We start from the raw sequence: 13,712 nt of genomic DNA on the forward strand, positions 1-13,712 counted from the left end.
AGCAAGAACCCATATCAGAATCAGGTTTATCGTCACTCAGATATGTCATGAAATATATTTCTCCTTTTGTGACAGTGCAATAAATCAAATTGCTAAAGTACTTTGCAGTAATAGGCCCTTCCGGCCCAACCAGCTGCACTGCCCAGCAACCCACCTGGTTAAGCCTAGCCTAACCACAGGAAAGTTGTCCAAAGGACAATTGACCTAAGAACCAGTACGTTTTTGAAATCTGGGAGTTAATCGAAATACCCGGAAGAATCCTGCACAGTCACGTTAGTTACTATTACTGGACGGAGTAGCGTGTTCACTCGAATCAGGTCTAATCTTCCCCTGAGGGGTTGTCTATCGGTGAGTCCTCGGCAGCCTGTAGAGATTGATCCAGGATCCACATAACAGCGATGTGAGGGTGGATTCCTCAATGGTGATGGCCTGCGTGAAAATTTGTTTAACGAGGGGAATCTAATGCACAGGCAGACACCACACGTCCCTTGACAGATCGGGGGCTTAGGAGTGGGGCGGTCAGGGTCCAGTGGCTTGAAACGCAAGACGTTTCTGGTCTCTGCGTTGCAGCAGACTTCCGCCGCCTTCACTGCCGTTGTGATGTGTTAGGTTTCCGTTCCATGTCACAACACATTTCTACTGGCCTTCTGCTCCTTCCCACTTCGATCTTGCCTCCCCACCTAAATTCGCCTTCTCTCCATCCTGCGCACCACTCACTTCCACAATATCTCCTCCACCAGATTCGACAATGTCGTTCCCCGAAGGAGTGTCCAATTCGACGCTCGCTGTGAATCTCTCCTCCCACAATTCCACGGCCGATGGAAACAGAATGGAGTGGGGAGCACCTTCCGTCATGTCAATGGTCATCTTCACCCTCACCTTTCTACTGGGCGTCCTGGGCAACAGTGCAGTCATCTGGGTGTTTGGCTTCAAGATGAAGAGTAAGGCGCACACGGTGTGCTTCCTGAACCTGGCTGTGGCTGACTTTATCTATTGCCTGACTCTCCCCTTCCGCATGGCCAACATGTTCCTGAGCTTCTCTGGGGATAAAGAATACTTTTCCATTAAGTTTCTTGGAACCTTGATGTTGCTCAACGCATCCGCCAGCATATATCTGTTATGTCTGATCAGCATCTACCGCTGCCTGGGTATTATTCGGCCAATTTGGTACCAGCAACATGTGAGCCGCCCATGGGTGTATGCGGCCTGCTTCGGAGTATGGATCCTTGTCTTCGTCATGTGGCTACCCCTTCTCCTGCTCCAGGATTTGGAGAAGGAATCGGCCGTGTTGGAGTCGATTTGGTTTGTTTTCAGCTTCGGCATCCCCTTAGTAATTATCATCACCTGCTACTCCTTGGTTGGCTGGAGGCTGCAAGGGGGCAGGTTCGTCAAATCTAATAAGTCTGTCCGCCTCATCGTCACCGTTGTCATCACATTTATAATCTGCTGGACTCCCAACACGATCTGCGACCTCCTATCAACCTTCACCACACCGATTCCCGAAGACTGGACGATATTGACTGCAGCTTTGGCCTCCTTCAACAGCGCCCTCAACCCTCTTCTGTATGTCGTTGCAGGCCGCAAATTCCGCCAGGTCATTAGGCGGTCTCTGCATGCCTCGCTCCGGCTGGCCTTCGCCCAGCAGAGGCTAGAATTAGAGACCCGGACCCGCAACAACACCTCAAGCCCGACTATCTGAGAGGAGATTGTAGTAGCCAGACATCCGACCAATATCCACTGACTACAGACACAGTGGACAGTCGGGTGCAATTGTGGTCGGCAGTGGAGGCTTTTCTACACCTTTATCCGAATCACTTATAACATCGAACAAAACAGCACAGGATTAACTACATCAGTAAATAAATGGACAATTAAACTAATCCCCTCTGCCTACGTAATGTCGATATCCTCCCATTATGTTCATTCTACCTATCTACACATCTCTAACCAATAAACACGAGGAAATCTGCAGATGCTGGAAATTCAAACAACACACACAAAATGCTGGTGGAACACAGCAGGTCAGGCAGCATCTATAAGGAGAAGCACTGTCGACGTTTCGGGCCGACACCCTTCGTCAGGCCTAACTGAAAGGAAAGATACTAAGAGATTTGGAAGTAGGAGGGGGAGGGGGAAATGCAAAATGATAGAAGACCGGAGGGGGTGGGATGAACCGAAGAGCTGGAAAGGGGATTGGCAAAAGTGATACAGAGCTGGAGAAGGGAAAGTATCATGGGACGGGAGGCCTAGGGAGAAAGAAAGGGGAAGGGGAACACCAGAGGGAGATGAAGAACAGGCAGAGTGATGGGCAAAGAGAGAGAAAAGAAAACAAACAACTAAATATGTCAGGGATGGCGTAAGAAGGGGAGGAGTGGCTTCTACACTTACCACCATTCCAGTCAGCGCATACCAGGCACTGTAAAAACTACTTGCCCCTCACATCTCCTTTTGGTCTATAGATCTTGGTATCTAGGGACTTGCTATTGTTTGGTGGTTGGTTTGGGTGCTGATACTTCCTGCTGAAAAGTGTTGTGGGGTGTGCGTTGATGCATTGTCGCTGCTTGTGCGTTGAAGAGGGGATGGGGTGGCTTTGGGGTTCTAACGTTTTCTGTAATTCATTCATCGGGAATTTTTCTCTCTGTTTCGTGGATGTCTGCAATGAGTGAGGATTTCAGGTTGTGCACTGTATACATTCTCTGACATTACATAGAAGCTTGGAACCACTGACCCCTCCGAATGCATTTAACTTAATTTCTCCCTTTACACATAACCTCCAAAACCTCATAACCTCACTCTTGTCTACATCAGCTATTTCTAGGTCCGTATCTCTAACCAATATAAATGGTCTGGCCAATTCATCAGCTGTACGGGGGATCCCGGTGTGGTCTTCTGCTGTTGTAGTACATCCACTTTAAGGATCGTGCTTTCAGAAATCGTGAGAAAAGAGCATCTCACGGATGCTGCCTGACCTGCTGAGTTCTTCCAGTGTTGTGTACGTACTGGCAAGAATATGATGCCACGGTTAAAGTCGCTGAAATCACATTTCATCCCTATTCTGATGTTTGGTCTGAACAATAACTGAACTTCTTGATCATGACTCCATGCTTTTATACATTGAGTTGCTGCCACTTAATTGGCTAGTTAGATATTTGCATAAACAAACAGGTGTACAGGTGTATCCAATAAAGTCGCTATTGAGTGTATAGAATACTGAACAAATGTCTCAGGCACGTTTTAAAAATCCTGCAAAGTGGAGATGCTTTGAAAGATAATAAATTGTTGAGTTTCTAAATATCAAAATAATGCTATAGAGAGCAGTATACAGTAAAAATAAACAAAATCAAATCAATATTTGGGGCTACCACCCTTTCCCTTTAAAGCTGCATCGATTCTCTTACTTGCACTGTCGTGTAGTTTTATTAGAAAAGAGGCTCCTTGGTTGTTCCAAGTATCTTGGCGAACTTGTCACAGTTTTTCCGCAGCCTCTGGCTATCTCACTTGCATCGTTTACACCAGGTAGTCCAAGACAGCCTTAACCTCGTTATGATTCGAGCTCTCTGGAGGCCATACATCTGAAACCACATACAAAAAAAAACCTAGCGTGCCGAAGGTATTTGAGCGGTCATATATTCTGTTGAATCATTTGATACCACTTCATGCATGCAGGCTGCGTTTTTCTTTCCTGATAAGAACTACACAGAGAAAAGACATCCATCTCGATTCATATTTACCCTTTAAACAGCAATACCTGTGAATGTTAATTTTGAGCAGTTTTAATAAAAGTTTGGTTGACTTATTTTGAAAAAAAATGTTTTAATTCATCCATGTGCTATACTCGTTAGAGTGTATAGGATCTATGAAAATGACATAGCCCATGTTTTACAAATGCGATCTGATTCCTTATACCATCTGTGACCAAGTTACCAGTCTGCGAGATTATATGGGCGGCTTTCCGTCCAAGATGGAGTGGAGCATTCGGGCAACAGCAGTAGTCCCAAGTGCCAAGAAAATTCCGCCTGCTCGGTTCTGTGGAGAGATTAAGGTTTACCAGTATGCTGCCTGGTTTAGAGAGTATGCATTATGATCAGAGATTAAGGGAGCTAGGGCTTTACTCTTTGGAGAGAAAGAGGATGAGAGAAGACGTGATAGAAGTGTACAAGATATTAAGAGGAATAGATAGAGTGGATATCTAACGCCTCTTCCCCAGGGCACCACTGCTCAATACAAGAGGACATGGCTTTCAGGTAAGGGGTGGGAAGTTCAAGGGGGATATTAGAGGAAGGTTTTTTACTCAGAAAGTGGTTGGTACCTGGAATGCACTGCCTGCGTCAGTGGTGGAGGCAGATACACTAGTGAAGTTTAAGAGACTACTAGACAGGTATATGGAGGAATTTAAGGTGGGGGGTTATATGGGAGGCAGGATTTGAGGGTCGGCACAACATTGTGGGCCGAAGGGACTGTTATGTGCTGTACTATTCTATGTTCTATGTTCTATGTTAAGCCCAAATGAAACAAGGGGCAGCCAGAAGACCCGGAGTCTGGAGTCCACAAACCGGACCGTTAACCGGAATGCGGACTTCACGGACCGGACCATGACAGAAAATGTTTTCAGGGTTGAAAAACTTGTCATATGAAAAGCTATGGACCAGTATTCACCGGAATGAGGGTGGGCTAATTGAAACCTATCGAACAGTGAAAGGCCTTGATAGGATGGATGTGGAGAGGAGGTTTCCTTTGCTGGAAGAGTCTAATAGCAGGGATCACAGCCTCAGAGTAGAGGAGCGGCCTTTCAGCACGGGAGATGAGGAAGAATTTCCTTGGCCAGAAAGCGGTGACTCTGTGGAATTTGTTGCCACGGGCAACTGTGGAGGCTCAGTCTCTAGGAAATTTTGAGGCAGAGGTTAATAAATTCTTGATTCGTCAGAGGCTGAATGGATATTCATACGGGGGAATGCAGGAAAATGGGGCTGAGAGGAAATTTGTATCAACCATGATGAGACTGTAAAAGAAAGTGAAGAAAGTCAGGGGAGTCAGGGAAAGGAAGACAAGCTGAAAAGTGATAGCTGGAGCTCGGTATGTAGAGAAGGGAGCTTGGCTGGAAGCTGAGACGTGACAGCAAGAAAAGGTATAGGGATAAAGAAGGCGGAGCTCCCTCCCCTAAAGCTTCCTGTAGAGCGTGCTCACATACCTGCTTCAGGATATCATGCGCATTGGGCTGTAAGACCTGATCCACATTAATGGCCTCCTGGGTACTAAATGTCAAAGTAGAGGATGCTGTTTTCACTCTGGCACCCGAACTGCCCACGCTTCCTCACAAGATCGACCTCCAGTTCGCTCTTGTGGGTGAAAACAACGAAGGGGAAGTTCTCAGGGTCTCGCCTCCTTGTCTCTATCAAGAAAGGAAGCTGTCCGGCGCCTTGAAGCTGCTGGTTGTGGTGGCATCGAACGCCAGAACGCAGCAGTCAGCGCCGCAGTAGAAAGCGATGCTCAGAGACTGGAACCGCTCTTGGCCGACCGTGCCCCAGATCTGATGGAGGCCGGGCGATACAGTCACACCACACTCTTATGGTAAGACACACCGTATTGCATTATCCCAGGGTCAGACACACAATAAAGCTCCCTCTACATCGTCAAATCAAACACTCCCGGGGTCAGCCGCAGAGTAAGCCTCTCTCCACACCGACTCATCACACACTCCATGGCTCTGACACACAGTGAAGCTCCTTCCACACTGTCCCATCACAACTCCCGGGGTCACACACAGTGTGAAGTTCACTTGCACACCGACCCAACGCGCTGCCGGTGTCAGACTCAGTGAACTCCCAATGGGGGGTGTCGGGAAGTATTTAAAAAGAACAAAGGAGTAGAGGGACAGTGAAAAAGAGCACCGAGTACAGGCGGCACCAAGGGATGAAAGAGTTGGGGGGGGGGGGAATTCATATGCGTGGTGACAGCCCGTCACACACTGTCTCTTCCTTGGTGAGGAGGTCGGCGCCGATGGTCGCTTTGTTCTGGTTACAGAACGTCTAGTTCATATACTGACACTTATTTCTGCGATATCATGGACTCAGGACTTGGGACGATATTTTTCGTCTGACTGCATTTACTGATACCATGTATGTGCTTGCTATCTTATATCCCTTGTAGTGAGTGTGAGTATTATATTGTACTTTTCACCTTGGCCCTGGAGTAACGCTGTTTTGTTTGCCTATACAGTATTTATGGGTATTCATGCATGGTTGACTATCAATTACACTTGAACTATGAATTGTGGATGCAGCGGTTCATGGCGTCGTAGTTAAACGTCGAGAAACGTAATTCCAGCCCACCGTCACCCTGGAGACAACATCTCAGGTATTCACCTCGCGAGCCCTTGGCCGGCTGGTATTGGTGGCGACAGGATGGGGCAAAGGGATACCCAGTGGAGCTTTGTTCAACGAGAGAGTCCTCCCCATTTGTATCAGGGACCTAGAGCTGAGAACATTGCACAATGCGTTAAGGACACAAAATGCTGAATAATTAAATACGAGAAACGACCTTTCGGCCCGCTGTTTCTGCGATAAGCACGACGGAAAACTACATTAATTTATTTAAACTTGGTGCATATCGCTTCATTCCATTCTTTTTTAAATGCCATACGAACATCAGACATAGAAGCATAATGAGGCCTCTCAGCCAACCAAGTATTCTCCACCAATCCGTCTGTCTGATTTATCATCTCCCCTCAACACCATTCTACTGTCTTCTCCCCAAATGCTGCGACAAGGTTTTCTTAATCGAGAGCACAACTGCCTCCTGGGTGGCGGGGTGGAGATACATATCTACCAAAGCAGGTGGAAGACGCTCCATCACTCCGGTAGCCTGCAGGTCACCTTTAGGCACGGTGCAGCACCTGCTTAGATCTCCCGATCAGAGTCACATGAAGCAGTGAGAGCAGGTGGTATGTGTAGCGGATGTATATCACAAATTCTGATTATACGACTTCTAACGCTCGACACACAGTCTCTGAAAGGCATTAACAAAGGCTGGACTAAACCATCTGTAAAGACACTGGTCCGAAGAAGGTAAAGGCAGATCACTTCTGTAGAAAATTTTGCCTTGAGGATCACGGTCATGGAAAGACCATGATCGCCCATGTCATACTGTAGATCACATAAGGAACGAATGCGCAACCTCTATTTCAAAACCACCCAATGCCTTGATATCTATTTAACCCAACCTAATTTCAAGGTTTTTTGCAATGAACAATTAACCTGACAACCATTTTGTCTGTGGAATTTGGGAGGAAACCGCAAGCCCCGGAGAAAATTCTCACGGAGCTAGTATTAGTACTGGTAGTAGCCTAATATCTCGAGTCAAGTATGAAATTCTCCTGCGGATTTCTATAGGTTGGTCCTCGGCTGGCTGTAGAGGCCGATCCGCGATGTTCGGGTGGATACCCTTCATAGAGAACGCCTGCGTGTGAACTACTTTCACTTGGGGAAGCTACAACACGGGCAGCCACAACACGATGCTTGACAGTTCGGGTGGTCAGAGTCCAGTGGCAAGTAATGCAAGACAACTGTGGTCTTTGTGCAGCAGCATACTTCCTCCGCCTTCACCACCTGATTGTGTCCTGACTCTGTTCCGTGTGACACGCCGACTCTCCTCGCCATCGCCTCCCTCACTATTCATTATCTACTTTCCTCCCTAGTTGCCCTTCGCTCCATTCTTCAGAGCTCTTAATTACATAACTTCTCCAACACCAGACCGGAGAAATTCGCTCTCCGAAGATGTGTCCACATCGACACTCGCGGGGAATATCTCCTCCCACAATTTCACGGCTGGTGTATTCAGGATGGAGTGTGGAGCACTTTCCGTCATGCCAATGGTCATCTTCACCCTCACCTTCCTACTGGGCGTCCCGGATAACGGCGCAGTCATCTGGGTGACGGGCTTCAAGATCAAGAGTAAGGTCCACGCGGTTCTGGTTTCCTGAACCTGTCTTTGGCTGACCTGATCTATTGCCTGACCTTTCACTTCGTGCATGGCCAACATCTCCCAGCTCCATTGTCGGTACATTGCCAATTTGCCTTGGGTATTTATTACACCCATTATGCTCCTGGACATTTCCGCCAGCATACATTTGTTATGCCGGATCAGCATCTACAGCTGCCTGTCTGTTGGTTCCAGCAACTTCTGAGTTTCTCTTGGGTTCGTGTACCTGCTTCGTGGTCTGATTCATAGCCATCGCCATGTCTTCCTGACGGTAATTTTCCGAGATTATGCTAATTTCAGCCATCTTCATTTTCGGCCTCTACTTTGTAATTATGATCACCCGCTACGCCCTCGTTGGCTGGGGGCTGCATGGAGACAAGTTCGCCAAGTCCAGGAAGCCTATACGCCTGACCGTGACGGCGGTTGCCGCCTTTATGATCTGCTGGCTCCCCATCACACTCGGACTCCGCCTTCTCCATACGGGTTCCTCTGGACTGATTGACATTCACTGAAGCCCAGGCCTCATTCAACAGCGCACCTCAACCCTTTCCTCTCCATCAGGTCTTCACGTTTCCCTCGCTCTGAATGACATTCGCCGAGCAGGAACTAGAGGGCGAAACCCAGAACCACAATCAAACCTTAAATACGAATGTATGACGGAATACCTCGTGGACACACATCTCTTAGAACATAGAACATAGAACACAACAGCACAGGGACAGGCTATTCGGCCTACAATGTGCCGGTTCGATTAAATCAGTAAATACATGGCCAATTAAAATAATCCCCTCTGCCTACCCAGTGTAAATATCCTCCCACTGTGCTCATTCTACCTATTTAAATATCACTTAATCATCTCTAACCTATCTGCGTTTACGACCATCCAAGGCAGCCCATATCAGGAACACACCGCTCTGTGTGAATAATTTTCCTCTCGTATCTCCTTTGGTCTATAGATCATGGTGTCCAGGGACCAATATACTCGCGGGCACGTTAGTTAGAGCTGTTGAAAAGGGTTTGAACTAACTCGGCAGTGGGGTGCGAACCGGAGGCAAGGGATTCAGGGTATGACGGATGGTAGAAAGGTGCAGTCAGATTGGCAGAAAGGGCAGGCATTAATGCCACTTAGTTGCGACCAACAGGCTAAGTGCCAAATCATTAGGGATGCAAAATCAGAAAGGATAGCAAATACGGTAATCAAGGTGTTTTAACTAAATACGCATAGTATAAGAAAAAAGGTGGATGATCTTTTTGCACTATTACAGATTGCCTGGTAGGATATTGTGGCCATTACTGAATCGTGGCTGAAGGATTATTGTAGATGGCTGCTGAATGTCCAAGGTTACACGTTACATCGGAGGGACAGGAAGGTAGGCAGAGGTGTGGTGTGGCTCTATTGGTAAAAAATGGCATCAAATCAGTAGAAAGATGTGACGTAGGATCAGAAGATGTTGAATACATCTGTTGAATAGGTTGAGTTCAGAAACTGCAAGGGTAAAAGGATGTTGATGGCAGTTATATACGGGCCTCCCAACAGTAGCTGGGAGGTGGACTACAGGTTACAACAGTAAATAGAAAAGGCGAGTCAAAAGGGCAATTTTATGGTAGACTTGGAGATTTTAACGTGCAGGTCGATTGCGAAACTCTGGTTGCTAATGAATCTCGGGAGAGTAAGTTTGAAAAGTTGTTTTTTAAAGCAGATTCTCGTTGTACCTACTACTGGATGTTATGTAATGAACCGGAGGCGATTAGAGAGCTTAAGGTGAAAGAATCCGAAGGAACCACTGACCACAATATGATTATGTTCAACTTGGAATTTGACAGGTAGAAGGTAAAGTCGGGCGTAGCAGTATTTCAGTGGAGTAAGAGAAATTATAGTGGTATGAGAGATGCGTTGGCCAAAGTAAAGTGGAAGGAGCTGCTGGCAAGGATATCAGCAAAGCAGCAATAGTGTGCGTTTCTGGGGGGAAAATAGGAAGGTTCAGGTCATGTACATTACAAACACGAAGACAGACATAAATGATACAAATAGTACAACCATAGCTGACAAGGGAAGTCAAAGCTATTGTAAAAGCAAAAGAAACGGCATTCAACAAAGCAAGAATAGGTGGAAAGATAGAGGAATGGGGAGTTTTTAAAACCGACAGAGAGCAACTGAAAAAAATCATTAGAAGAGAAAAGATGAAATATGAAAGCAAGCTAGCAAATAATATTAAAGCGGATAGTCAAAGTTTTTTCAAGTATGCTAAAACAAAAGAAAAGTGAGAGTGGATATAGGACTGCTAGAAAATGAGGCAGGAGAAATAATAATGTGGGACAAAGAGATGGCTGATGAACTAAATGATTATTTTGCATCAGTCTTCACTGTGGAAGACACTAGCACTATGCCAGATGTTGTAGTGTGTGAAGGAAGAGAAGTGGGTGCAGTTACTTTTACAAGAGAGAATGTGCTCAAAAAGCCGAAAGACCTAAAGGTACATAAGTCAACGGGAGAGAGAAACTGCACCGTAGGTTTCTGAAAGAGATAGAGCTAGAGACTGTGGTGGCATTAGAAATGATCTTTCAATAGTCATTGGCTTCCGGCACGGTGGCAGATGACTGGAAAATTGCAAATGTAGCTCCACTCTTTAAGAAAGGAGGAAGGTAGCAGAAAGGAAATTATAGGCCAGTTAGCCTGACCTCAATGATTGGGAAGCTGTGAGAGTCATTTGTTAAGGATGAGCTGATGGAGTACTTGCTGACACAGGACAAGATAGTCCAAAGTCAACATGGTTTGCTTAAACGAATATCCTGCCTGGCGAAACTGTTGGAACTCCTTGAAATGATTACAAGTAGGATAGAGAAAGGGGATGCAGCGGATGTTGTATATTTGTACTTTCAGAAGGCTTTTGACAAGGTGCCACACATGAGGCTGCTTACCAAGTTAAGTGCCCATGGTATTGCAGGAATGACACTAAGATGATTAGAGCATTGGCTGATTGGTAGGAGGCAGGGAGTGGGACAAAAGGATCCTTTTTTTCTGGCTGGCTGCCAGTGACTAGTGGTGTTCCGCAGTAAACGGTGTCCTGGCCACTTCTTTTTATGCTGTACGTAAATGACTTAAATGATGGAATAGATTATTTTGTTGCCAAGTTTGCAGATGATACGAAGATTGTTGGAGGGCAAGGTAGTTTTGAGGAAACAGGTAGGATGCAGAAAAACCTAAACAGATTAGGAGAATGGTCAAGAAATTTGTCATTTTCCTCTGACCTCTCTCATTGACAAGCCACTTTCACCCACAGAACGGAATGATTTTATTTCGCAACATTCTCTCTGAACTCCATAGCGTGTTGTGCGTGAAAATGTCATGAAATCAACAGATCCTGAAATACTTAAACCACCCTGTCTCGCGTGAACTATTATTCCACGATTAAAATCGCTTGGACCACATTTCCTCCCCATTCTGATGTTTGGTATGAACAATAACTGAATCCCTTAAATATGTACGTTTATGCATTGAGTTACAGCCACATGATTGGCTGATTGGACATGTACTTTAACGAGCAGGTGTACAGATGTACATAATAAAGTGGCCACTGAGTGTATACAGTTTTATGCAAATATCTCGGGCACTTTTTATAAATATCTTGTAAAGCGAGGATGTTTTCAAAGATTATCAATTGTAAAATTTCTCATTATCAAAATTATACTATAAAGAGCACTCTACACCAAGGGTTCCCAACATTTTATCCCATGGACTAATCCCACTCAGCAACGGGTCGTGGACACCATCACATACAAACTAATGGGATTAATCTCAGAAAGAAGCACCTGCTGCACTGCCCAATCGCATACTTCCAGGGTGGACATTAACCACGCGGCTTCGTTATTTGCGTTACTTCTCAACAAAATAAGGAAAATGTTTTGTTCCTCACCGCTGGCTGAGTACCATGTAATCTCATGTGGTCAACACATCTACTTCTCAGATCAAGCTTCTAGGAACTTCAAACTTAAAAAGTCTCTACAAAAGTGAACTAACTCTTCTTTTCACCTCATTCGGAATCCAGAGCCCACACCTGCTTGATCATCGTCCAATTTGCGCACAAGGCCCAACTCCTCGATGTACCTCGAGCACCCGAGGAGTCCCACCGTCCGTCGCTATGCGGCAACCATTCAAGATTAGTTCCCCGCGCTCAAGAGAATTTAACGTCTCAGTGCAAGTATCGGAAACTGCCAAGGACCAGGGACGGAACCGGGGAAAGGTAAGACCCATCTCCACGGGAGTTATGTTAACTTGTACATGTGGCGTCTGTTCAGAAATCATCGGAGAGGCTTTGTTGCGAAGGAAGTCTTGCTTTGCTACATTCGGAAGGTTTTTGCGGAGGTAATTGGGTTAGCCAATGAAGGCAGGGCAATGGCGGTTTCCACAGGGACTTATCCGAGTAGAGCTACAGAAAGTACCCTATGCAAGACTTATCGAGAAAGTAAGGAGGCATAGCATCCAAGGGGACATTGCTTTGTGGAACCAGAACTGGCTTCCCATAGAAGGCAAAGAGTGGTTGCAGACGGGTCATATTCTGCATGGAGTTCGGTTACCAGTGGAGTTCCTCACGGATCCGTTCTGAGACCCTTACTCTTCGTGAATTTTATAAATGACCTGGATGAGGAAGTGGAGGGATGGGTTAGTAAGTTTGCTGATGGCACAAAGGTTGGAGGTGTTGTGGATAGTGTGGAGGGCTGTCAGGGGTTACAACGGGACATCGATAGGATGCAAAACTGGGCTGAGAAGTGGCAGATGGAGTTCAACCCAGATGTGTGAAGTAGTTCATTTTGGTAGGTCAAATATGATGGCAGAATATAATATTAATGGTAAGACTCTTGGCAGTGTACAGGATCAGAGAGATTTTGGAGTCCGAGTCCATAGGATGCTCAAAGCAGCTGTGCAGGTTGACTCTGTGGTTAAGAAGGCGTATGGTGTATTGGCCTTCATCAATCGTGGAATTGAATTTAGGAGCCGAGAGGTAATGTTGCAGCTATATAGGACCCTGATCAGACCTGATTTGGAGTACTCTGCTCAGTTCTGCTCGCCTCACTACAGGAAGGATGTGGAAGCCATAGAAATGGTGCAGAGAAGATTTAGAAGGATGTTGCCAGGATTGGGGAGCATGCCTTAAGAGAATAGGTGGAGTGAACTCGGAGTTTTCTCCTTCGAGCGAAGAAGGTTGAAAGGTGACCTGATAGAGGTGTACAAGATGATGAGAGGCATTGATCGTGTGGATAGTCAGAGGCTTTTTCCCATGGCTGAAATGGTTGCCACAAGAGGACACAGGTTTAAGGAGCCGGGTGGTAGGTACAGAGGATATATCAGGGGTAAGTCTTTTAGTCAGAGTGTGGTGAGTGCGAGGAATAGGCTGCCGGCAACGGTGGTGGAGATGGATACGATAGGGTCTTTTAAGAGGCTTTTAGATAGGTACATGGAGCTTAGGAAAATAGAGAGCAAAAGGTAAGCCTAGTAATTTCTAAGGTAGGGGTATGCTCAGCCGAAGGGCCTGATTTTCTATTTTTCTATGCTTAGAAAGGCTGGGCTTAAACTACTATAAAACAATATAATCTAGAAGGAGATATTGCAATTCTTAAAGGGTGTGCATATGACTCGGATTTTACAACAAATAAATTGGATGCTAGATTTAAGGACTGGACAGCTAAAGGAATAACAGTTCTTTGCAACAATGAAAGAAGGAACACTGTTCAGTTTT

General features: G+C 46.0%; 1 protein-coding gene across 1 annotated transcript; it reads left to right on the top strand.

Annotated features, from left to right (window-relative positions):
• The first annotated feature begins 748 nt into the window (after positions 1 to 748).
• LOC140715680 (C3a anaphylatoxin chemotactic receptor-like) lies at positions 749 to 1,699 on the top strand. The gene has a single exon (XM_073028047.1). It carries the CDS (start codon positions 749 to 751, stop codon positions 1,697 to 1,699), a length of 951 nt encoding a protein of 316 aa, XP_072884148.1.
• Positions 1,700 to 13,712: the final 12,013 nt, after the last annotated feature.

This window comes from Hemitrygon akajei, chromosome 24 (assembly GCF_048418815.1).
Source record: "Hemitrygon akajei chromosome 24, sHemAka1.3, whole genome shotgun sequence".
NCBI lineage: Eukaryota > Metazoa > Chordata > Chondrichthyes > Myliobatiformes > Dasyatidae > Hemitrygon > Hemitrygon akajei.